At 38.3% G+C, this 27,088-nt stretch overlaps 2 protein-coding genes across 3 annotated transcripts; one reads left to right on the forward strand and one right to left on the reverse strand.

The window, feature by feature from the left end:
• The first annotated feature begins 1,244 nt into the window (after nucleotides 1–1,244).
• On the forward strand, nucleotides 1,245–18,818 carry gfm1 (G elongation factor, mitochondrial 1). The gene is made up of 18 exons (XM_051129589.1): nucleotides 1,245–1,440; nucleotides 1,544–1,696; nucleotides 1,822–1,954; nucleotides 2,232–2,436; nucleotides 3,268–3,384; nucleotides 3,492–3,642; nucleotides 4,602–4,756; nucleotides 4,869–4,953; nucleotides 5,034–5,171; nucleotides 5,252–5,353; nucleotides 6,657–6,713; nucleotides 6,789–6,926; nucleotides 7,016–7,098; nucleotides 15,131–15,293; nucleotides 17,255–17,399; nucleotides 17,475–17,635; nucleotides 18,174–18,227; nucleotides 18,472–18,818. Exons 1-18 carry the CDS (start codon nucleotides 1,366–1,368, stop codon nucleotides 18,601–18,603), a joined length of 2,247 nt encoding a protein of 748 aa, XP_050985546.1. The 5' UTR covers nucleotides 1,245–1,365; the 3' UTR covers nucleotides 18,604–18,818.
• lxn (latexin) lies at nucleotides 10,441–26,976 on the reverse strand. Of its 2 annotated transcripts, none has more exons than XM_051129600.1 (7): nucleotides 26,838–26,976; nucleotides 14,082–14,237; nucleotides 13,880–13,948; nucleotides 11,240–11,417; nucleotides 11,023–11,159; nucleotides 10,683–10,745; nucleotides 10,441–10,598 (listed from the first exon to the last, which is right to left on the reverse strand). In XM_051129600.1, exons 2-7 carry the CDS (start codon nucleotides 14,223–14,225, stop codon nucleotides 10,488–10,490), a joined length of 702 nt encoding a protein of 233 aa, XP_050985557.1. In that variant the 5' UTR covers nucleotides 14,226–14,237; nucleotides 26,838–26,976; the 3' UTR covers nucleotides 10,441–10,487. The 2 variants fall into 2 exon arrangements, with proteins under 2 accessions (XP_050985557.1, XP_050985556.1); XM_051129599.1 differs by lacking the exon at nucleotides 26,838–26,976 and adding an exon at nucleotides 25,086–25,372.
• Between the last annotated feature and the right edge of the window lie 112 nt (nucleotides 26,977–27,088).

Here is a 27,088-nt window from a genome sequence, read left to right on the forward strand (position 1 = left end):
ACAGGAGACTTGTCAATCAATAAATGGGGAAAAAAGTAACTGGTGTTACTTATTTGAAAAAAAAAAAAAAAGTAACTAAGATATTTTCTTAGAAATTCAAAAGGAATGCGTTACTTTACTAGTTACTTGAAAAAAGTAATATTATTACATAACTTGTGTTACTTGTAATGTGTTACCCCCAACACAATTTAAATATTATAGCTGGAACTTAAAGTAAACAAAAGTAATAGAGAAAAGAAAAGATAAAAAACATCTACTGTAAGTATCTAAATTACACATTTTGCAAAAAGTGGCCACTGTATCTGAGTTCACCCTATATTTATAGAAGAAAACACTGAGAGGATCCTCTGATGCAGACACGACTAGACAGAAGGTATCCTGGGACTTTCCAGTCAGTTTATGAGTAGCAGTGACAGGAACCTTGATGACGACCTTCACAGTGATTTCTGGAGAGGTCTGACAAGACATTTGGGACCCGATTGCCCATGGCAGGAATCTTTGGAGCAGCGGCCTGAGGGAATTTTAGTTTTCATATTGCGTGTAAATAATGAAGACACTTCTTGATGTTCAGAGCCTGTTTCTTACCATCAGTATTCCTCCTGATAAACAGAAAAAAGAGGCAAACCTCCAAAACCTCTTTTTCTGCCTCTTGTTCTTCAGGAGAGGATGGAGCGCCGCCGTGTGGTCGGTTGGAGTCAGAGGTGTGTTCCATTATCAACTCATTCAGCTTCATTACTTCATATATATGGAGTTACATTAAATTCAGTGCTCATTATGCATATTTAAAGCAGATGCCAATGAAATTGCACTGTTAATCTTTATATAAAATAAAGGTTATTTCCGTAATCAAGAACGACTGTGATTGGTCTATTTCGAGTCGTGACGATTAAAGTAGCAAGGATCACGTGGGGGCGCCTTCCGCTTCACAAGCGACAATTAAATTAACAAACAGTGACAGGTTACAATTTTTGAGAATTATTATTTACCCACTTTATCTGGGCGAAAACAAGGCTATTTAACACGTTTGTTTAATGCTAAAAAGAATACAACAAGAATACATACTACTACTACTGATGATTCAAATATATACAATTTAAAAGAAAAAGTTAATAAAGGGCAAATAATAAAGATAGAAACACATTAATACAAAAATGCCTATTAAAAAACAGAGAAGGTTTTTGGAGAATAACACTACCGTCAGGTAAAGCGTTTGGAATATCGCTCGTCTGTTTTGTCCCTCTCGACTCACCGTACAACAGGAAGTTGTTTCACAAGCAGCCGGTCGGCGTGACTTTGAGATCGTGTGTGTGACACCAGAGTAAACTAACACACACAAGCTCACACACACCTGTACAGCAGCTCACAATGCGGCTTCTGAGAGCAGCGTCCGTTTTAAGTCATCTTCATCCGCACAAGCCCGGACGCGTCTCACTGAAACAGGTGCGCGCGTTCCTGTCAGACTTTCGGCGGCGTTATACGTGCTGTTGTGTGTGTGTGTGTGTCTGTCAGTGTGATGTGTCTCTGATGTGTGTTTGTGTCTCAGGTGCTGATCAGCAGCTGTCGCTCGTGCTCGAATGGATTCACACCGAACGAGCGGATCCGGAACATCGGCATCTCCGCGCACATCGACTCCGGGAAGACCACACTGACCGAGAGAGTGCTCTACTACACCGGCAGGATAGCGGAGATGCACGAGGTCAGTCAGACTCTGACAGCTCAACACAGATTCTCTTTCTGGCCTGCTTTCAAAACCCCTGCTGTCCAAAAGTGCTGTCCAAGGACGCAGCTCACTGTGTGTGTGTGTGCGCGCGTGTGTGTCAGGTGAGGGGTAAGGATGGAGTGGGAGCCATCATGGACTCGATGGAGCTAGAGAGACAGAGAGGAATCACTATCCAGTCAGCTGCCACATACACCATGTGGAAAGATCACAACATCAACATCATCGACACACCAGGTAACAGATATTCACATGATATTGACATCCAGCTTTGAGAAACATAGTTTGAACACTATAGCTGACAACATATTCCCATCTCTCAGGCCGTACAAGCTGTAGATGAGATTGTTTCTTGGTCAGATTCGGAGAAATGTGTCATTTCATCACTGTCTGACCAACGGATCCTCTGCAGTGAATGAAATCTGAGGACTGAGGCGTCATGTATATTGTATACAGTCTGATGTGCCTTGGTTACATCTAGTATGCAGCAGTCATGTTCTGATGTGTTGGTCAGGTCACGTGGACTTCACGATCGAGGTGGAGCGGTCTCTGCGCGTGCTGGACGGGGCCGTGCTGGTGCTGTGTGCCGTCGGAGGGGTGCAGTGTCAGACCATGACCGTCAATCGGCAGATGAAGCGCTACGGCGTGCCCTTCCTCACCTTCATCAACAAACTCGACCGACAGGGCGCCAATCCCAGCCGAGCGCTGCAGCAGCTCAGGTGAGTCGACGCCGGCACACGTCACAGGTCACAGGCTCAGTCCTCAGGCTCAGGGACAGTTTACTCAAACTCATTTGCTCAAACTCATGGCATTCAAACCCATAAGACTTTGGTTTATCTTTGAAACTAAAATAAAGATATTTTAATGATTTCTGTCCCTCTATTGAAAGTCCACACAAACAAAACTTGCACCAAAACAACCAAAAATGCATTTATCGAGACATTTATAAACATAATCCATATGAATAGAATGGTTTAATTCACGTCTGTAGAAACACAATCACTTTATATGATGACCAGATTTAATTTACGCTTTTATTCACATATGAACAATGATTAACAAACAGTCATAATGCACATTAGATATGGCAAACGGAAGCTTAAATGAACTGTCTTGATGCACAAAAATGAACCTTCCTGGTTTAATTTGAAATACCTTAATTTGTGTTTTAAAGATTAACATAAATCTTGAATTTGAACAACATGACAGTGAGCAATTGAAGACAAAATTTGCATTTTTATGGGGAGCTATCGCTTTACCTCAGCAGTCATACAGATGAATAATAATTTTTTTTTCAATATATACTATATACAAGAATATTTAATATGTAATTAACGAATGATATTTACTTTTTTATATATTAACCTTTTTTAGCGCATTAAATGTGTGTATTTATATATATATATATATATATATATATATATATATAAAATGTATAAATAATAACATTTCATAAATTAACAATTTATAAATTAACATTTTTAAATTGTATATATGTATACAATATACTATAATATTTATCATACACAATTTTTTTATTTTTTTTCTAGGACTAAACTGAATCATAATGCAGCGTTTGTCAACATTCCCATCGGACTGGAAGGAAATCTGCGAGGGCTCATTGATCTGATCGAGGAGCGCAGCATCTTCTTCGAAGGCCCTTTCGGGTAGAGCGTGTGCTTGATGTTTCACTCTCTGTTGCGCTTTATAGATTGATATGTGCTGTAAATCACATCACCTCTCATCTCTCTGTCTTTGTGGTTTCTTTCTGTAGTCAAAGCATTCGTTTCGACGAGATCCCGGCAGATATGCGCGCGGAGGCGACGGACCGCAGACAGGAGCTGGTGGAGTGTGTGGCTAACGCCGATGAGACGCTGGGAGAGATGTTCCTGGAGGAGAAAGTGCCCACCGTGGATGATATTAAGGTTTTTCAGATGATCATTAATAATCTGACGCTCTGTTTCAATCACTAATGAGACGCACTTTTGTTTGCTTCCTACACAGACACAATCTGCTTACACTTCAGTTTAGGGAGTCGTTCTCTCAGTATAATTACACAAAGATGATCTGAGTGATACTTATGAACAATATGTACTTACTATTAATGTAGGGTTAGTTGTTTATAATTATGCATAATTTACTTTAATTACTATAGCAAGTATGTGTAACCAGGACATAAAGTGTCAGTACAACAAAATGTTGATTCAAAATAACATATATTTTTAATAGTGACAAAGCAAAATTGTTTTACCAGAACCCCCAAATTAAAGTGTTTTTTTTTTTTTTTTTTTTTTTTTAAGCTTGTTCGTTCGTCAGATTTGTAGAAATGTGTCATTCCATCACTGTCTCACCAACAGATCCTCTGCAGTGAATGGGTGCCGTCAGAATGAGAGTCCAAACAGCTGATAAAAACATCACAATAATCCACAAGTAATCCACACCACTCCAGTCCATCAGTTAACATCTTGAAGACAAAAGCTGAAACAAATCCATCAAGACCTTTTTGACTTAAAATCTGACTAAATAATCCATAATAACGCGTCCTCCAGTAAAAAAGTGGTCTGGTCTGAATCAGGAGAGAAATCTGAACAGATCAAGCACCGTTTACAAGCCAAAACTGCTCTAAACAAATATGTGGCTGGATTTTGATGTTGTTATGGATTATGGACAATTTGGGATGGACTTTTTTCACTGATGGACGGAGGAAGATTATTGTTGTTTTTTAGCTGTTTGGACCATTCACTGCAGAGCATCCATTGGTGAGACAGTGATGGAATGACACATTTCTACAAATCTGATGAAGAAATGTGCTCACCCTCAGGCTGTCCAGATGAAGATGAGTTTATTTGAGCTGTTTTTTTGAAGTGTTTCTCCATGGTTTCAGGCGGCAGTGCGCAGGGCGACTATCCAGCGTGTGTTCACTCCTGTTCTGGTGGGCAGTGCGCTGAAGAATAAAGGAGTTCAGCCGCTGCTGGACGCTGTGCTGGAGTATCTGCCAAACCCCACCGAAGTCAACAACTACGCCATCATGAACGAGGAGTGAGTCTGAACGCTGCAGTTTTCCTTTCCTTAAATTTTCTTTACTTGGTCCTAACAAAAGTTCTCAACCCTGCGCTGCTGTAGCTAATTGAATGTTGTATTGACATTTCAGGGAATCTAGTGACAGCTCCAAGATTCTGATGGACCCAACAAGAGACGACACACAGCCGTTCGTCGGCCTGGCCTTCAAACTCGAGGTGAATCTGAGCTGTGTGAAGGAAGTTGTTCTCAGGGTTTGTAGTTTTTCAGCAATGTTTAATTCGTGTCATGTCTCCAGGCCGGGCGTTTCGGGCAGCTGACGTACATGCGCGTGTATCAGGGCTGTTTGAAGAAGACCGAATACATCCACAACACCCGCACGGGTAAGAGGGTGAGAGTCCAGAGGCTCGTGCGGCTCCACGCCGACCAGATGGAGGTGAGAGGCGTCTGCCGCTGCACTCCAGTCAGATCTTTCTGCCGGTCATGAGTCTGTAAGTGTGTTTGTTTGTTCTTCAGGATGTAGAGGTGGTTTACGCCGGAGATATCTGCGCTCTGTTCGGCATCGACTGTGCCAGTGGAGATACGTTTACTGCCCGCACTAATGCCAACCTCTCCATGGTATGTAATGAACACGGCGAACAGTCAACCTCACTAAACCAGTCTGCACTGTCTGGCTCATACAGCTCCTCTGAATCAGAGGAAAGAGCTGAGGTTGCAAATGTATATGTATAGAGAGAGAGAGAGAGAGAGAGAGAGGTTTTTCATACTACCAGTAAAAAGTTTTAAAACAGTAAGTTTTTTAATTTTTTTTTTTTTTATTTTAAGTCTCTCTTGATCAGTTAATCCTGCATTTATTTGATCCAAAGTACAACAAAAACAGTAACATTTTGAAATATTTTTACTATTTAAAATAACTGCTTTCTGTTTGAATATATTTAAAAATGTAATTTATTCCTGTGATTTCAGAGCTGAATTTTTAAGCATCATTACTGCAGTCACATGATCCTTCAGATCTGTTCTGATTTTCTGTCCAAGAGGAAGTAATAAACAACATTTAAACAAGAGCTTCACAATTCTGGATTGAGAATCCCAGTTGTTTTTAATAAATTGGAGACCATTATTCTCTCATGATTCTGGAGAAAAAATATTAGAAAACTAAACAAAATAACATAATTTACTAGTGGTTCTGACAAAATGTTCATTGCTTAAGTCTTTTAAAAACATATATTCATTTAACAGAATAAAAATGAAGGAGTCAGTGTCTCACTTCATTTAAGTCTTGTTTGACTATTGAAATCTGAATAAATGATTCAATGACATTTTTAAACAGGCAGTTGTCGCCACCTCCTGGCGAAAGGGGATAAGCGTTACTATACATACAAGTGTTAAAGGAACACTGCACTTTTTTGAAAGAAATTAATACTTTTATTTGGCAAGGATGTTTTAAATTGATCAAAATGATAAAGATAATATTATAATGTTGCAGTGTTATAATGTTGCAATAGATTTTTCTATTTCAGATAAATGCTGTTCTTCTGAATTTTCTATTCGTCAAAGAAACCTGAAAAAAGATCTGCTCAGCTGTTTCCAACGTAATAATAATAATAATAATAATAATAATAATAATAATAATAATACGTTTTTTGAGCAAATCAGAATGTTAGAATGATTTCTGAAGGATCATGTGGTTGAAGTAATGATGATAAAAATTAGCTTTGAAATCTCAGGAGTTGTTTACATTTTAAAATGTATTTAAATAAAAACTTATTTATTTTAAATAGTACAAATATTTCATAATTTTTCTGTTTTATTTTGACTGGTAGTGTAACTATAATGCTGATTTAAATCTTTGTACAGTCATTTGTTTTACTGTGTTACAGTGCAAGTGTGTGGTGATCTCAATGATAATGTGCATTTGCAGGAATCCATTCACATTCCTGATCCTGTGATCTCCATGGCCATACGACCCTCTAATAAGGTACCAGAATCACACACGCTCGTTCTCTCACGGCAGAACCTATCAAAGACTAACGCAGCATTTCCTGTCCCTCAGAACGACACTGACAAGTTCTCGAAGGGAATCAATCGCTTCACCAGAGAAGACCCCACGTTTAGAGTCCACTTTGACACGGAGAGTAAAGAGACCATCATCTCTGGCATGGGAGAGCTGCATCTGGAGATCTACTCACAGGTACTGACAAAAGCAGGATTGATCTCTGCTCTATCTCATAATCACACACTGGATGATCATCTGGAGTCTCTAATGCCTGTGTGTTGTAGAGGATGGAGAGGGAATATAACTGTCCGTGCATGATGGGGAAACCCAAAGTGGCTTTCAGAGAGACGGTGACCAGCGCTGTGCCGTAAGTCCTACGTTTGCACACACCACACATGAGGAAAACACACCTGTAGGCTGTTGTTCAGATCGTTTCACACTCCTAACGCGTCGCCACAGAGCTTCTGTATTCACAGCCTTCAGTCCGTGAGCATCTAGTGCTTATAGATCTCAGTTTGTCAAAGCATCTATTTATAGTGTTGGGGGCGGGACACTTCAGATTCTAGAGAGCATTTGATTGGACAAAGTTTGATGAGAAGCTGAAGTGCAGAATGTTTTCCTCTGGATCGATACTTGCATCTTCTATTTTGTCTGTTTTGGAGCACACTAGCTTATAGATTACGTATTCAGTAACAAACACTTCAATTTTGATTTTAGGGGAGTTTTACACATTTTACTCATATGAGGACATTATATTTTAGTGAATTACTCTGAGACTGTACATGCTACAGTTTTAAGTCTGGATCACATCCTGTACAGAGCACATTTCAGAGATACTAAATGTTTGGATGTTTCACCATGACCGTTCCCTCTCCTTGGTCTTCAAAAATGTCTACTGTTAATTTAGTGTCACGCTTATAGAAATATGATAATATTTTGTAATTATCATTTAAATCTGGCTAATTTGTAAACTGTGTGTCATAAATCAACGTCTCAGGAACATGTTATGGGGTTCAAAATATGACTTTCTGTTACGTTGATTTCATACGACTAAAAGCGTGTTTATTACGCATTTTGGGAGACACAACACATAAATAGGGAAAGAAATTATATTTCAATATTACTTTGAAATATTATAAATTATTATGAAAATCTTGTCAATTATTACTCCCATTATTACACTTATTTTTTCAGTACATGTTGCCTCAAAAACACATTAATATGCAAATTAGATTTAGTTTATAGTGTTGGGGTACTCTGACTCGTGCTTGGACTCGAGTCCGGTCTCAAGTACAGTTTTTAGCAGACTCGAACTTGTCACGGACTCGGATGCATTTGTACTCCGACTCGACTCGGACTCAAACGTTTCAGACTTGGAAGATATTCCGAGTCCAACCGAGTCCAGGGACAGTTGACGGAAATGTCACTGACTCGATGCATTATCACGAAAGTGATATTCAGTGTTTGCATGTGTTTTTAAGTGTTGTCCAGTAGCTACTTGAAAGCCGACGGGTTTATGTGCGCACACACTCAAAGCGCGCTCACAGAACGCGCCTCTCAGTCAGTGTGCGAATGCTCAGTTCTCTTTCGCTTCTAACAGGGTCTGTAATTGCCACACACATTCTCGTCTTACAGACTATTCATGTAAATGAGGTTGGTTTTGTCTTAAGTAAACCTGAACAGCTGGGAGAAATACTGATGCATCAAATCTTAAAGCGACAGCAGCATAAACCTGCAGCCGCCGACCACGTTATAAATGTTAATCCAACAACCGAAAATCACTTATTAACTTTAGTAAGAATCATCTTTAATGTATACAGTGGAGATTTTGCAGTGTTTTGTTTTTTACATTTTTGCTTCATGAAATGTCTGTAGTAGGTTATTTTTGTAGAAGCCTTTAGACAGACCTATCTGAAAAAACTTTAAACTTAAAATTATTTATCCCTTTGCTTGTAAAAAATACTTGGAGTGTTTACTTGCCTAAGTTTGAGAATGTTTTACTTACATTAGTTTATTAGCTTTTGCTGTAGCCTATTGAAATTATAATTTTTAAGCATGGTGGTAGAAAAATATTTTTTATCTAACATTTTTGTGGCAATAGTGTTTATGAGTCCAAAAGCACTATGAGTGTGAATGATTTTCTAATAATTCAATGGCCCATCATCAATTATTCTGTGCATAATGTAATTTGCAAGTCCCGCCCTATAATTTTTCACATTCTAAAACCTCTTTCACTCTGAAATATGTCACAATACATAGACCTTTTTCCTGAGTAAACGATGAGCGTCGCCGTTACGAATTCTAACTTCCTTTTAGATGCTCTTCTGTTCCAGTCTCCAGAGGAACCCATTCAAATAGTGCCCTTTTGTTTTTAATATAGATAACATCGGCAGTTTCGTGTCGTCTACACACTCATTAAACTCTGAGGAGTGAGGCACTGACAAATGATGGTCAATGCAACATTGCGAAGTAATGGAGCTATGGAGCCATGTGCTTTTTAAAAACATTAATAGGTTTAACATTACATTATCAACGTGGAATATGCGCTAATTTGACTAGCAACACTGGAGACCGGAAATGCAAAGCATCCTTCTGGTTAACAGTCAGACTGAGGCGTTCCGGAAAAACGTCTATAAGTCAGCCGTAACTTCTGTTACAAGATTTTAATTTGGCTAAGCAGAGTAGGGCACTAATTATAAGATGTCGTGAAATCAAAATGGCAAGATCCACTAGAGGTTTGCTTTTCTTATTTCAATTGACATTGTGTTTTTCTAGTTGTAAAGGTTAAAAACAGGGGTGCCCAAACTCGCTCCTTGTCCTTTGTTTAGCTCCAACTTGCCTCAACACGCCTGCCAGGGGGTTTCTAGTATGCCTAGTGAGAGCTTGATTAGCTGGTTCAGGTGTGTCTAATTGGGGTTGGAGCTAAAGCGCCCACTATGACTGAGTTTTAACCCAGGGGTGCCCAAACAATGTTAAGATTCTGATAAACAGTAGTGTTTCCTTGGACTCAGACTCGACTCGTCGTATCATGAGTAAACTTGTTTATGGCCATTTTACACACATTTAGCACTAAGAAAAATGGTATATAAAATTATTCTGTTATAACATAGTTGAGACTAGTTTGGTAAAAAAAAAAAAAAAAAAATCCTGTTTTTGCCTATACATGTTCATTCATGTCTTTTTATTGTTATTTTTTATAATTGAGTCCCAATGTCCTCTACCAGAGACTTTTGTTGTTGTTGTTGTTGTTTTTATTGCATCTAGTTGTTGAGGCAGCATTTCATGTTTTCATTTTATGTAATCTCATGTATTAAAATACCTAAAACAAAATAAAATAAAATGTAATAGAACTATATAGACATCTTAAAGAAAAAAAAAATAGTATGTAAAAAAACTATAATAGTGTATAAAATAAAATATATTAATAAAAAAATTCAACTTGATATACTAAAATAAAACTACATAGACATAAAAAACAATACATTTACCAAAACTAAGTTAAATGTAATGTCATTTATATTTAACTAAATTAAAATATAAAAAAAAATCTGACTGAAAATACTGATACAAAAACTATATATCAATGATATTTAAATGAGACTGATCCTAAAATCCACAGATTTGTTTCTTTGCATTTGATTGTGTAAATGTGTTGATAGACTGTGGTGAGAATGGCGGGTTTTCTGTGATGAACACACACTGCAGCAGCTCTATTTGTCTGTCTTTATTGATGACTGGCACACACTGAGCACAGCTTTAGTTGGGTGGTTTGGTGGCGTGAGGGCATCTGGGCTGCCACTCCGTATGCAGGACTCTGACGCCTCTGTCTGGAGACCAGGACGCCAGCAGCTTCCACTGAGTGATCTCCTACAAAACACAGGACACGTACCGTCAACACACGTACACGCTTCCGTCAGTGTCCACATTCGACGAGTGGTGTTTGTTTGTTACCTGCGAGGGGAGGTCATGAAGAAGAACCACATAGTCCAGCATCAGCTGCTTCTCGCTCGACTCCTGAGACACATGACATTGTTCTTCAGTCGCTCGTACGTGACTCGCAACCTCACAACAATCATGTAAATCACTTACAATCACTTAATCACGCGTCACCAGTCAAGAGCTTGGACACTTATCGTATCTGCTAATATGAGTAATAAAAAATATGCACGTAGACACTCTTTATAAAGATCATTCATGTGTCCAAACCTTCACCGGCCGCACACCTCAGTCTCGGCGCGTGTTTTCATCGAGTAGTGCTGGCTGTGGAGCGGCGATGGGTGTTTGCACTGACCTGTTGGGTGACGTTGGCCACCTGTACCATGTTAAGCTCCGTGTTCTCACTGGACTCTCTGAGCATGATGAAGGACGCGGCCACGCGACCCAGACGCCAGAACGGCTGCATCTCCTCGCTCATGTTGCCGTAGCTGTCTGCACACACGGCAGAAAGACTGTTGCAGTGCATTGTGGGACTGTTGTGTCAGATGTGGGTTTGTTAGTGTTGGTCACACCTGGTAAGTCCTGCGCGGAGACGGCGCTGTCCGGCGCAATGTATTTCTGGTAGAAAGCTTCATCCTCCGCTGTGCTGTTGATCTCCTGCAGAGCCTCACAGCGCAGCTGCACGTCAGGAGGAGTGTGCTGCTCCGTCCTGGGGAACAACACGTCCGCCGAGCACCGCAGCGCTGGGCCCTGGCACACAACGAAGACTTTAGAGATGTGCTGTTTCCTTTAAACTTTCTACTAAGAATCGTTTTTAGAAATTTCAAAACATTTCAGTAGCTGTAATGCTGTAAATGCTACATATCACATTTATATTCTGGAATATGTGGAGAATATCCACCTTCTGAATGAGTCTGAGTACTGCGTTTAAAATATGAGGCTCTTCTTTCAGTCTCAAAAAGACTGAAACAAATCAATTTAATAAATAATCTGATCCGTCAGTTTGACTGAATGAGCTGAACATCTTCTGTCATGCTCTGTTTTTTTTTCTGTCAGGAAATTAATGCTAAACTTTTTTCTAGTGACATTTGTATCACAAAAATATCCGTATTTTCAGGCGTGTTTCTAAAGCTGGGGAAAGTACGTTATGTTAAAATGATGGAAAACACTTAATGGTGAAATATTTTAGATTAATGCAACATTACATGATGTAGACTTGCATAAACTCTTACAGTAATATTTAACACGCCCGTAATATTGCTGAAAGACCCATCTGAGCTTTTATTCGTGGTCTGCTGATAGTGATTAGTTAGCGTGTTTAGGTTTCCTTTGAGAGTTGAGCAGAATAATATCAGCTCATTTACAGAGCAGAACATTTAAACAAGTTTATTGACAGTACGGCAAGCCATCTGAACATTTAATCCTTAAAACATGTTAGTATTTACTTTAATGCTATTAGTACTTATTGTTTGGCTACTAGCATCCGTTCTATTAAGTACTTGTAGTTATTCATTAAATACTAGTGCTTATTATTTAGCTACTAATAACTTCTTAAAGATACTAGTACTTATTTCAGTAGTGACTATTAACTATTCTACTGTTGCTGGAAACACATTTACCATTTTTACCATTGACTTGTATGGGGATCTGTAATTCAGAACTCAAGACTAGTATGTATTCCAATAGTAACTAGTATTTTTTTAAATATTACTAGTAAGTATTCATTACATATTAGTACTTATTTATTAAATGCTATTACACAACACATGAATAGGGAAATAAATTTATACTTCAGTATTTCAGAAACTATTATGTTATATATAAACTATTATGGTATAACTAGTCACTATTGGAAAACATACTAGTCAGAACTGAATAGTTGATAACTGAAACACAGATCCCCATAGAAGTCAATAGAATATTATGGGTAACATTTTAAGCACCATTTCTCACTGTTAACTAGTTGCTAATTAGCATGCTTAATGGCTGTTTGTTAGTATTTATAGAGCACATATTAATGCCTTATTCCTCCTTCAATCCACCTCATACCTAAACTTAACTTAACTAGCTCATTAACTAATAAGCAGCAAATTAGGAGTTTACTGAGGCAAAAAATGTTTTTTTTTGTTGTTTTTTTTGTTTTTTTTTTAAATAATGTCTAAGCTAATACTTGTTCAAAACAACCACTTTAGCAAAGTTTGTACTATTTTCTGCTTATTTTGAAAAATAAAAAAAAATAATTTTTGCTCAATAAATATACTGAAATTAAAATGTTAAAATAAAACATTTTTAAATACAGAAACAAAATTATTTTAAAAAGTAAAGATTCTGAAAGCATTGAAGGAGATCCCATAGTAATTTAATATAGATTTACAGTAGTAACAAATTATGTTTTATTATATGATATGATTATTATCATGTTTTTAAATTTGATGGTTTGATTCTAAACATGGTGATTAAGATGGACACCCAACATAATATATGATATTTACCATCTGAATCTAACCATGTCATGTCAACAAATAGAAAAGTCAGCCTTCTATTAATTATCATGTTAATTATTGTGCCTTTAGCCCCAACAGCAGGGGCACTTTTTACCCCATATACCATACTTATACATATTCTTTCGTTATTTAAAAACTGTTGCTTCAATTATCTTACAAAACTGAGTCTCAAAATATATGCATTCATTTTAGCGACTCTCATTTGCTACTTACATCTACAACGTTTTTAAAACCATCAAATATTAGATCAAGTAAGCACAGAATCAACTTTGCGCTGCTGCCCACAATTGCGTCAAGGATCGGACAAATTTGCAAGTGCATCTTGAAAAGTGAATGTTTTGGAAAGTGCTAAACCAAGTTTTTGTGCCAACGAGTTGTTTAATATCAAAGGCGTCTTTTACCCCAGGGTGCTTTTAGCCCGTACTAGTAATTAAAGAATAAGCACTAGTACTTAATGGTACATATACTAGTAGCTAAAAAAAAATAGTACTAGTAGTGTGAAAATAGATACTACTTAGTTTTAAGGATTAAATGTTAAAATGGCTTGCCATCAATGCTGTTGTATTGGTATCAGTATGTATTTGGTATCAGTACTAGGTGCTCAATAAACTAGAGCTCTGCAGTGGTAACTGGTCAGCAGGTTAGGCAGGAGTGAGTCAACGGTTATTGGGTTTAGAGCACATTTGTAATGGATATGAATGAGCGTACCGGACTGCCACCAGGCGAGGCTGTCACTGAGAAATCCAGGCTGTAGTTCCTGCCTCCCGCTGCCACATCCTGTGAACCCAGGGGTTAGTAGGCATTAGCAAACACACACACTTCACAAGTCCGGTCTTGCTGCACATGCAGTCTCTCAGAGTCTGTACAGACCGGTTTCAATGAGAGTGAGCTGAATGAATGAGCGCCTCACCTCCGCACTGGCCTTGTGCACCTGCTGCAGTCCGAACACCATGTGGGGCGAGCCGTGACGCGTGTTCAGGTAATGCAGGGCCACCGTAGCCGCCCGCCGCGCCGGGTAGTGTGTGGGCTCCAGATCTCCCGTGGTATTGGCCATTTCCTCCGGCGTCTGAGAGAGTCAGAGCACAAACAGGCACCTGAGAGGGTGTGTGGGGCACAGCACTGGACTCTGACCCTTTATCACTGACAGTTGCGTAACAAACCGTGTAAATAACATGTGATCACTGTTAAAATGAAGAAGGTGATGAAGAAATGTTCAGTTGAACAAACAAAAGATGAAGAAAAGCTGCCTGTAACAGTTACTGCCACCGTCACTGAGATGAGAGGCTTTGATTTCCTGTTTTGTGCAATAGCCCCGCCCCCTCTTAAAGAGACACCGCAGCTGGATTACACTGCTGAAACACTGTACATTTTTTGATGCAATTACAGACGGATTATAAAGCTAAAAATGACTTGCACCTCTGTAGTTGCTTAAGTTGTTTTACTTGGTCAATCAGAGGAACCATCATTGCAACCAAGCCAATTTGCCACAGCCATGAAGCAATAATTACAAGCCTGTTTTTCACAAAGTTTTATACTCTCAAGTTGTTCAAAACCTTTATGAATTCTTTCTTCTGTTGAACACAAAAGACAATATTCTGAAGAATGTCAATAACACAGCAGTTGTTGGTCCCCATTGACCTCCACTGTATTTTAACGTAATAGAAAGTCAGTGGCTACTAGCAACTCTTTGGTGACCCACATTCTTCAAAAGAAATAAATTCATACAGGTTTGCAACAATATCAAAGTGAATAAATAATGACAAAATGTTCACTAATACTTTAATGTATAAAATGCCACGCAATGGCTTTGTGAACATTTTTGCATGCTAATGTAAACACAACGCACCTGTGTATTGTTGGTTGATTTTATATCACCAACCAAAGAATGCTAAATATATGGTAAATATTTGATGTGTATGGTTTAGCACTAATGCAGGTGTGTGGTGTTTTATGCTGAAGGTTTGACTTCACCCATAAGAAGCAGTCTGGAGGCTCGGGTCAGTACGGTAAAGTGATTGGCGTCCTGGAGCCGCTTGACCCCGAGAACTACACAAAGCTGGAGTTCAGCGACGAGACCGTCGGGACCAACATCCCCAAACAGTTTGTGCCCGCTGTGGAGAGGGTGAGCCGCCCGCATCTACACTACAGTTCACACGAGCTCTCATAATCAGGAGATTTCAGGATTGACCGAATCCACAGTAGATTCATGAAATTCCACCATTGTTATGAGAAATACAGGCTAGAATTGAGATGAAATTTGGAGAACTACAGCATTGCATCACTGTCTCACCAATGGATCCTCTGCAGTGAATGGGTGCCGTCAGAATGAGAGTCCAAACAGCTGATAAAAACATCACAATAATCCACAAGTAATCCACACCACTCCAGTCCATCAGTGAACATCTTGACAAGACAAAAGCTGAAACAAATCAAACACTAAGACGTTTTTTAAGTCCATAATTACCCTTCCTCTGGTGAAAAAGTGGTCTGGTCTGAATCAGGAGAGAAATCTGCACAGATCAAGGACCGTTTACAAGCCAAAACAGCTCTAAACAAATATGTGGAGTGTTTGAACTCTCATTCTGACGGCACCCATTCACATCCATTGGTGAGTCAGTGATAGAATGACACATTTGTACAAATCTGATGAACAAACTCATGCTAGGGCTGGGCGATATGGCCAAAAACTGATCACAATAATTTTTTTTGATATCAGTCGATATTGATAATTATCACGATAAATGTAAAATTTTATTTCTTTCAAGCTTAAAGGCAGATTTTTGCTGCAATGTTAAAGTTGTAAAAACCAGATGGCTTTAAAATATTCTTTGTGGTCAGAACATGACAAACACTTCATATATATATATATATATTTTTTTTTAATTCTTCACACTTTTTCCAAGTAATTTTTCCTTCACAAAATAAATATCTTAATAATTCAAAAAAAATCTTAGTTTTGCATGCTTTAATGAGTAATATTGTTTCAAATTAAGAAATGGGTTTGTGTTACCTGATAAAATTAATAATAATAATAATAATAATAATAATAAAATTGTCTTTTAGAAATACACATTTGATAGTAGCTTGCGTTCGGATGCAGATGTAGATTTGTTCATTATCAAAATCAGTAATATCTTTAAAAATAGTAGCAACCTTATTATTATATGTTGAAATTCATTTATTCTTTATTCTGTTTGAGTGTTTTTTTTTTTTTAATTAATTAATCATTGCTCTTCTATGGTATCATCCATAGATCATAATAACAGTTAAATCCACAAATACAGCACCTCAATACCATGGTAAAAATGTAATATGGTTCCTAGGTATTTGTATGAAAAACACCAGTCTAAATACATTTAGTATAAAAGTATAAACGCTATAGCTTAGTCACAAATAATACTGCCATTATATTCCATTACTCCTCCTTCAATACATTTAATACATGTCTACATGAATAATATAATAAAATTCAACACAAATATACCCACATTTGTGACCACCGTGCAGTTAGTGCTACTACAGTACATCTATGGTAATTGATGGTGATTTGTAGATTAAAAGGCCTTCGGACTGTCTCGTTGCGCACAGTGTTTCTCCTGTTTGTCAGCGCTGTTTCATCTAGTTGTAAACCGAGTCATTTGTGATCTTCACTGAATTCAAGGGCTTCACACTGGCGCTGTTTAGTGACTGAGACTCTTGAGCCAATGAACACATCTGCTCTAGTAAATTCGCGCCATGCAGCAGTTTGAACTTTGGTCCGAGTGGCGCACTTTGACTAGCGCTCCTTTGTTCCGCCTTTGCTGTATAAACATTATATTGAACATTTAGCGAACTCTTGTTATCGTTTATCGAGAAAAAGCCCTAACTCATCCTAATCTTGGATGGCCTGAGGGCGAGCACATTTTCAGCATATTTCTCTTTTTTGGATGAAATATTCCTTCAAACCTAGAATACAGGAATTACGACTTTCAAAATGTTCCTGTCCCTCAGTGTCATTCCAAACTGGTTTCCTCTGTAGAGCACAAAAGTTTCGTCTTGATCATTTCTATCACTGCTGAAGTCTGCATGGGTTTCTGTCCTCAGGGGTTCAGGGAAGCGTGTGAGAAGGGTCCTCTGACGGGACACAAGATATCCGGAGTGCGTTTCATCTTGGAGGACGGCGCTCATCACATGGTGGACTCTAATGAGATCTCCTTCATCCGGGCAGGAGAGGGCGCTCTCAAACAGGGTATGACGAGCAGAGCATTCACTCTCTCTGTGTGACGTCTGATCAGAGTTTCACGTGAACATCCTTTGTCTTCAGCCATTGAGAAGTCCAGTGTGGTGATTCTGGAGCCGGTCATGTCTGTGGAGATCGTGGCCCCTAATGAGTTCCAGGGGGCCGTTATTGCAGGGGTCAACCGTCGTCACGGGGTCATCACCGGACAGGACGGGGCAGAGGGATATTTCACACTATATGCTGATGTGAGTCACTTAAATCACACTTACTGAAACAACTGACAGTAATCACAGCTGATGTGAACCAGATAAACAGGTGAATTTAGCTTTTCAAGAGAACAAAGACTACTTAAGACACTTAAGTGGCATTTGTAGCAATAGCCAAAATTATCGATTTTTTTTTTTTTTTTTTTTAATGCCAAAAGTCATTAGGATATTAAGTAAAGATCATGTTCCATGAAGATATTTTGTAAATTTCCTACTGTAAATAGATCAAAATTAGATTTTTGATCAGTAATATGCCTTGCTAAGACCTTCATTTGGACAACTTTAAAGGAGATTTTCTCAATATTTAGTTTTTCAGATTCCAGATTTTCAAATAGTTGTATCTAGGCCAAATATTGTCCTATCCTAACAAATCAATGGAAAGCTTATTGATTCAGCTTTCAGCTTAAAAAAAATAACGCTTATGACTGGTTTTGTAGTCCAGGGTCACATATTGACATTAGAGAACGAACTAGAACTAGAGAACTAATCACTGTGGACGTTGTGTTTTGTGGTGTAGATCCCGTTGAATGACATGTTTGGATATTCGACAGAGCTGCGCTCCTGCACTGAGGTAAATCTCCAGCAGTCGACGTCATACAGAAGACTTTAAAGTGAACGTGAAATCAAAATACACATTCTCATCTTTCTCAGTCTTACTGTGAACCATTCATCTGTGAATGTTATTCTAGGAGGAAAACAATGGCTTTGCAAACTTTCTTCAAAATGCAATAGTTCAGTTTCTGGTGAATGTTTAATGTTGACGTGGGAGTCGGAGCACGGTCAGCGTCTCATTCCTGTGTGTGTGTTGTGTTCAGGGTAAAGGCGAGTACACCATGGAGTACAGCAGATATCAGCCCTGTCTGCCGTCCGTACAGGAAGAACTCGTCAACAAGCACTTGGAGGCCACGGGACAGCTGCCGGCCAAGAAGAGCAAATGGAAAAACTGATGCGTCACACACGGTTCAGATCTGTCAAGGACTTCCTGACAATGTTTATAACAGGCCAAGACGTCCAGCCTTACGAGAAGGTCACCAGTGATTTTAAATTCTGCAGAGATGGGCTTTGGCTCTGACTCGACGGCTTTGGTCACACACTGTAAATGTGTCTGTACAGCGAATGTTTGCAAATGTAGTAATTATTATAAAATCATGATCTGTTTTAACTCAGCGTCTGAGTCCTATGTACAACATTTCAATTTAAAACGGGGGGCATTGGGTAACACGCAACACCTAAGCTGAGGTGTTAAACATGAGAAAATGGTTAAAGAAATAACACGCACTTGCATTGAAGGAGAAACCTGAACCATATCTAGACAGCAGTGGGTTTCCACAAACCACATACCCGGGTAAGTAAATGGATGAAACTAACTTCAGTTCCAAAAACTGAAGTAACTTTCTGTGTGTGAATGTGAGCTGATCCAGAGTCAGTTTTTTAGGTTTTTAGTATGTGTTAACAAGAGTCCAATAGTTGTGACAGATTTCACACAATATGGCATAGTGCTTTATCATTTCAAAATGAACTATTATAACATGAAGCAATGCTTTTTGTTTCCATCTCACACATTAGCTATGTTTCCATCCACCTACTTCTATTGGAAGTTTAGGATATTGCATGAAAAACACTGGCTCAAAAAAGCATAAATTCTAAAAATGTGTGTATGCGCTCAACTGAGTCAAATCATTTTTTGTCCGATAAGATGTGCATAAACTACTATGGACACACATTTACTTTACATTTACTGATCTAACCAGCACACTCTCTTATCACACACCATCGCAAATGTTATTTTGATCATTTTGAAATGTCTGAGCCAAAGTCTGTCATCAACATGTTTGGTATAATTTCACGCGACTGCGTTCGCAAACACCAGACATCTCGAAGCAAAATAGCGTGACAGCGGTTTCATCATTAGACACGCAAAAAGACCTACAGTGGCTTCTTGTATTGCAGCAACTTCCATTTTTCTTAGTGATATCTGGTGTCAGTTTATCAGAAATTGATGGTTTTGTTAAATAGTAGTTTATTTGCAAATGTTTTAAGTGACAAGTGGATAGAAACATAGCAGCTCTGGATTTATTTATTTATTTATTTTTGTAAATTTAATGTATTTCTATAATAAAAAAATAGTGCTGTCAATCGATTTAAAAAAAACCAAACTAATTATACATTTTTTTTTTTTTCAAAAATTAACCGTGATTAGTCCCACCTAACATAAGTTTTTAAATATACTTTTACACTGCAATAACATCATGTTCAAACTTCAAATTAATGTAGAAACAACATAAAGACAGTATTTTTTTTTTTGACTTAAGATATCACTGATACCAAGATTACTGATGTCTCTAGGAAATTTTTAAAAAATTTTTTTACCCAATATTTAACCACTGACTACAGCCATTCAACATTACAGTACAATTGAGGGGGATCAATTTTAACATTTATTAGACTTTTAAAAAATAACACCTCTTAATTTAAGTGAACTTAAAACAATCTTCACATTAACCCATTATTTACTTGTGCCCTTCAGCAAGTAGGAAATGCACAGAATGCAGTTATCAAACACTAAATTCTAAATTAAATCTAGATAAATCCTTAAAGCTACAAAAATGATTGTTTTCCTCTTTCGCCGTGTGTTCTTTGATTAACACACATCACAGCAGCTGGGTTATTAGGTTATTTGGCTGCTATTAATTTAAGAGCTGCCGATGCTGAATGTGATGCAGATTTGAAACGCATGCTTGCTGTTTCATTTGCACTTTTACACACGTTTCATGTTTTGCATTTCATGTGCACCACCGCATTTATGCATGCAGTTGAAGAGCACATGCAGTATAACGGCTGACAGGACAGGTACATGTGTTTTTACTGACATATGGCCTGACAACACCTCATCTGACCACAGTTCACTGTTGTTCTGCTGAAGCCCTCTTCACCAGTACCTTTCCCGTGCGGGCTCGTGCCTAGCGCCTGACACTGAGGTGAAGTTGGAGTGCAAGTCTGAAATGTCTTCCATTTGATGTGCTCGTAAAGATGTTCTGCGATTAAATAAACACTTCTTAGCAAGAAAAAAAGAGACAGAAGCAGCAGTTGTGAGTGGGGTGGCCAACCCTAGCCCTGCCCCTGTGGCCTTAAACTGGGAAAATGAATCACCTGCGTTAACGTGCTAATTTTGACAGCACTAAACTAAACATATATGGCACATCTCACCTCACAACAAATGTGGAAGCAAAATGGCCAAACCAAAATTCACCATTGGTGCATTCGAATTTGCGTACTGATTTGTGACCGTTAAAAGGGTACATTTAATATAGTACGACTACTAATGAAATTAAGATGTACTACATAATGTTGTTACTACCACGTGACCTACTAGCATCAGTCGTGTCGCCTCACTGCCATTCATAAATCCTGTCCCATGTCCTTATGGGATAGAAAAGTGTTCATTGACTACACACTTCAAAATCTCACCAGAAGTAGCAGGTCATACTATGAAATACTATCAGTTTTGACAGACTACTCTTTTGGTGTACTGTTTTCGCATACTATATAGTAGGGAAGTATTCCATTTCAGACACATTGGATGTCTTCTGATATACCATCATCTGATTGATGCCTTCAGAGTTGGCAAATTTTCACAACAAAACCCGCCCAATTACTACACAAAACTAGCTCAGAACTAGCCCAATCATGCTTCAAGGGAGTCCCCCAATAAAAACTGCATTCCAGGGGATAAAATACATGTTTTTTTTTTCATTTTAGGGGCTAAATATGATGTTATTGGGGTCGCTCTAACCCGCGGCAACAGTGTTAAAGTAGCCTAATTACGTGGGAAAACCACAGACTTGGCAACATTGGCTGCCTTTCATATCCCACAATCCTGTGTGTTCCATTCCATAGCAAATACTACTACTACTACTAATAATAATAAATATAGCTGCAAGCAGCAATTGCGGGGCCAAGCACTAGGCAAACAAGGCAGCAAGCATTAGAGCAATTAAAGTAATTAGTAACTGAAGCCATTTTAAGACAATTTTAGTCAAAATGGGTGAAAAATTATAAAAACGACCACTATTAATATGATTTAATGGATTATCACTTTTGACCAACAGGTGGCACTGTCATTAAATCGATGTGGTGTGTTCAGTGTGAGGTGACAATGGCACATACTAAGTTTGTGTCATTATGTCAAAACTTTACAGAGATACAGACTCAGAGTCATTTTAGCATCATGCCTCAAATGTGTAGTGGCGCTGTATGAAAACTGTTTTGTCTGGACAGGAAGTTCGGCCAACTGTGGTATAATTGGCATGTTTGTTGTCAGCATGACCCAAGGAATATTTTGAGACCAGTTTCATTACAATAGGCTAATGCAATCAGAAGTTATTAGCATTTTTGGAAATTTCATTATTAATGTTTAATGAATGGTGTATTACTTCTGACCAATAGGTGGCGCCGTAACCAAATTGATGTGGCGTGGTCAGCAAGGTCTGAAGATGATGAGTCAAATTTGGTGAAAATCGGACTTACGGTCTAGGAGCAGTTCGAAAAAGTAGGTTTTTCAACATAATCAAAATGGCGGACAGGATGTTTGGCATTGTTCTCGGCTTGACCCAAGGAATCTATTGAGATCACTTTCATTACAAAAGGCTAATGTAAGCAGAAGTTATTAACATTTTTGTAAATTTCTTTATAACTTTTGGCCACATGGTGGTGCTGCCACCAAACTTTTTGAGTACTGTCAGGGCATGGTGCTGAAGACACGTACTGAATTTCGTAACGATACGTCAATGCGTTTGTAAAAATATAGTATTCTTTGACAAAGTTCAATATGGCCGACACCAAAAATGGCGGACATGGGAAAATTGGGTATGGTTTGACTCGGTATGATGCGCCAAATCTGAGGAGACCAGTGATTTGTGATTTTTCGCCAAACCGTTCAGACGTTATAAGCAAAAATAGCCATTTTTTTTATCTCCTGACCACTAGGTGGCACTGCGCCGAAACACTGCAGACAGTCTCAGGTCATGTTTGTTATAACACACAAAAAGTTTGGTCTCAATATGCCAAACCGAGATATAGCCTCACATCCATCTTTGCATGCTTTTCATAGAAATCGTTTGCGTGTTATTCGAAAACGGTTCGACTAATCAACTTGAATTCCATAAGTTTTTGCCAGCATGGTGTGAAGATGATCTGAGCCAATTTTGGTGCAAATCAGACAAACCGTCTAGGACGAGTTCGAAAAAGTAGGTTTTGCGAACAAAACATTATAGAAAAAAACTAAACCTTACGATTTTTACATTTTGGACTCCATTCGTCTCGGCATGAGCCAAGGATTCAGAGGAAAAAAGAATTTTCCTTCTGTGCCTTACGGTTCAAAAGTTCTTAGCATAAAATGAGTGAAACTTTGGACGAGTGGTGGCGCTAGAGAGTTTGAGTTAGAGACTCCAAACTTGCTGTGGTTAATGTTGGGACTGTCCTCTATCAGTGTGCTAACATATCGGTATTGGTCATTTTCAAAACTGATTTGCCAATAAAATCATTTAAAAGCATAGTTACACTATTTTGATAGTCCACTTTGACATTCTACTAACTGTAAGTAACTTTTCAACTACATGTCAACTAATTCTCATTCATTTGCAACTATTAGGGAAGGGCGATACCACTTATTTTGTTTTCGATGCGATACCGATATTTTTAAGGCCAGTATCTTCAATGTCGATAGCGATACAATACTTAACTTAACTTTTAAATTATTGCATTTAAGAGTAAAATATGTAATTAAACCCCATAAACTTTATATTTAAAATGCATTTAATATGCCTTAATGGCAACTTAAATTATATTTGAATTATATTTTTTTTACACATGGTTAAAATATGTTTACTGTGGTAACTACAAAACCTATTTTTGAAAATACTTAAGTTTCATAAGGGGCTGTCAGTGCACACATAAAATGCAACCTTTTTATTCTGACAGTATATGATTTACATTAACATTACTACAAAATAGAACACAATCAATTAACTTTAAACATTAATTTAAATAAATGTAATTGCACAAATTATGTAGGTTACAATTTCAATTTATTTATTGTGAAATAACTCAAAGATACGTTTTTTTTTGTTTTGTTTTTTTTCCTGTCCTCTGATAAGCTGGGCTGCCATTCCCAAAAGCATCAGTGCTTTCTTATGATACTTTTAGGAAACGCAGCTCTGTTGTAACGCACTGTCTGAAGTGAGTGAACGCTCTCTGTGATTGATTGGTTCTGTCTTGCAACATTTGTGTGCGTTCAGATGAGCGGGAAAATAGTTCTATCCTGCGAAATTATTTGCTAACATAGGTTATATGTCCAATTCAGTGCATATTGTACACATTATTTTTGGTTAAATAAAATCAATACATAAAACACACCTTAGTATCGATATTTTTTATTTGAGTATCGATACTTTCGATACTGGCATTAGTATCGATATATCGATACTTCAGGATCGATACACCCATCCCTAGCAACTACATGTCTACTAACTCTCAGAGCAGACTGTTAGGTTAGGTTTAGGGTTAGTAGAATAAGTTGACATGTACTTGCAATAAGTTTAGAAGAGTGTTAGAAGATATTAAGCAGACGGTCTACTAATACTCTAATGACTAGTTGACATGCAGTTGCAAAGTTACTTACTGTTAGTAGAATGTCTGAAGTGGACTGTCAAAATAAAGTGTTACCAAAAGCATTTCAAGAAAGAAGACGTTTTTGTCAGAGCTTTTGTTATTCTTAATTTTGACACTATATATATCGGTTATTGATCTACTTGATCTGTAATAATCGGTATTGGCCCTGAAAAACACATATTGGTCGAGCCCTAATTGTAGAATTTAAATGTCTATTTAGTCATCACCACAGCACTGTCTTTTTTGTTGTAAAAAATTGTCATTAGATTGAGATGCTGCTTCAGAAGTTTGTTTTGTGATGTACTTTAGTGTTTAAACACTGTCAGAAGTCATAAAGAAACAAGTCAGCAGTCTAAGCTTTGAGACGCAGCCATGTGTTCACTGTGAACATAATCATGACTCGGATTACTCCTGCATGTGTTTTTGGAACTGATAAAGAAATATTTAGCCGATTATAACCGAGAGTTTGGGCTTTCTGGAAAAACCCAATGAAGACCACAAGAAACCAATCAGAATAACCTAGAAACCACCCAAAAGAACATGGTAACCACTTGGTAACACCCTAACAAGCACCCAGAAGAATGTGGTAACCACTTAGCAACATCCTAACTACTCAAAACATGGTACTCAAACAGCACACACAGTAAACCTCAGCAAACCCATTCACTCACATCGGTAAGTCCTGCACAAAGAAAAAAGTTCAGCTGGAGCTCACAAACTGCCACAGATCTCAGCAAATGCTTCTTTCAGCTTGTTTTACCTCAGGCTGTGGCAGCGCTGGATCCACAGGTCCCCTGCACGCGAGCGGAGGCTCCTGAGAGACGGGCGGGGCCGGACTGAGCTCGACCAGAGACAGAAACAGCCAAACTGAGCAAAAGGTCTTCATGATCCACTCTGGAGGAGATCTCTGTCCTGTGCTGCCGTTTATAAAGCTGAGTGCTGTTGCGTAACACGAGTGTGAGCTGACGCTTTCCAGATGAGTGCGGATCACAAACAAGATCTGACCCGACCTCTGGGAACGACCCATGCAGACCGCCGTATTAAACTGAACCTAGTCACAAGCTCAGACACTTCAGCTTTAGACGACCTACAACTTGTGTACACATTCCACTGATAACATGACATCTGTGCTGCTGTGTTCCATCCAAAATGATGTCTTTGAGCGTCTGGCTTTTGTTAGTGTGTTAGAAGGCATTTTATAAAGGAATGCTGTGATGGAAGCCAATATTGAGTACTATACTGTATTGAGGAGTTTATAAACTGAAAAAAAGTTGATTTTGGGAGAATAGCTACTTCAACAATACATCATCTGTACATCCACAGCAACAGTTTCCTGTTTTCTAGCAAACATCCTAACAAATGTATCCATGTCTAAGCTGATAGTGATGGACTTCTCCTGAGCCGACAGCACTAAACGGCTCTTTCACACACTGGCTTTCACAGATAAAAAGAAAGAAATGCTGTGAAACTCAGTGGGTGCCAGCAACATTATTCAAAATATCACCTGTTGTGTTTAACAGAACACAGAAATTTAAGGTTTTGAACAACATGAGGGTAAGTTAAATGACAGAATTTTCAGTTTTGGGTGAACTGTCCCTTTAAAGATGCATTTTGTGTGTTTACTGTGCTGTTTTTTAATTGAAGTTGCACTGGCTGTTTGTTTTTGACCTCTGCACCACTGTGTTTTGTATTGCTTCTTTAACCAAACCTTTGTATGTCACATGTGACATTTTCATTTCAAAATTATTAAACAAGTTTTTTTTCTAGGTCATTTAAAAAAATAGCTCTTAAGTACAATTTAAAGTTGCACTTAAAGTTAAAGTTTTTTTTTTTTTTTTTTTTTTTTTTTTTTTTTTACTTTCAGTCAAGTATGTTACTGACCATGTAGTTGTATTGTTGTCTTTACTCGGTATCTGCACTTTAAGTATTACATGGCCCTGCATCATATATACTTGATTAAACCCAAGAGCTACTTGTTTCTGACTAATTTTGGACCTGATTTCAAAAATGCCTTCTCCTTGAGCATGTCCCTGGTGAAAAAAACGGCATATGCTTGTAGGTATGTTTTGATGCTGGAATGCTGGTTAGGTAGGTTTTGATGCTGGTTTAAGCTGGTCCTTTGCTGGACTTAAACCAGCAGCTTAAACCAGCAAAGGACCAGCTTAAACCAGCAAAGGACCAGCATAAACCAGCAAAGGACCAGCTTAAACCAGCAAAGGACCAGCATAAACCAGCATCAAAACCTACCTACCAGCATATGCTGTTTTTTCACCAGGGGTCGCAGCTTCTCACAAAAATATGAAGCATTTCATAACACTTTGGCTTTCGATAACCATTTGTAAGGTGAAGAAGTCTTGTATTACTCCTTAATCAGCAGAAAAACACCACAAACACATGATTCCTGTCTTCCTGTGAGCCAGAATACAACTATTGGTACTAGTCAGTTCTTAACAAGATTCTCAACTTTGACTGCTTCGGTTATTTTGATGAGTGCATTAAAGCTGATACTCACTGCTGCTGATACTGATACTGCTTTTTGAAATCACATTTCTGTTTCACCTTACAGCAGAGCCACCGGAGCAAATCTCTCGTCTTAAAAGCCCTCTTGTCTTTTCCTCATATTTAGCTTGGAAAGGTGAATCGGTTCGTTCTAAACGGTTCGGTCTCTCAAATTAAGCTTCGTTCTAGCGAGTCGGTTCTCTGTAAACCGTATTCTCTTTAGCTTCATTCTAGTGAATCATTCGCTCGGCCAGTTGTTCTATA

Source organism: Labeo rohita, chromosome 15, assembly GCF_022985175.1.
Source record: "Labeo rohita strain BAU-BD-2019 chromosome 15, IGBB_LRoh.1.0, whole genome shotgun sequence".
NCBI lineage: Eukaryota > Metazoa > Chordata > Actinopteri > Cypriniformes > Cyprinidae > Labeo > Labeo rohita.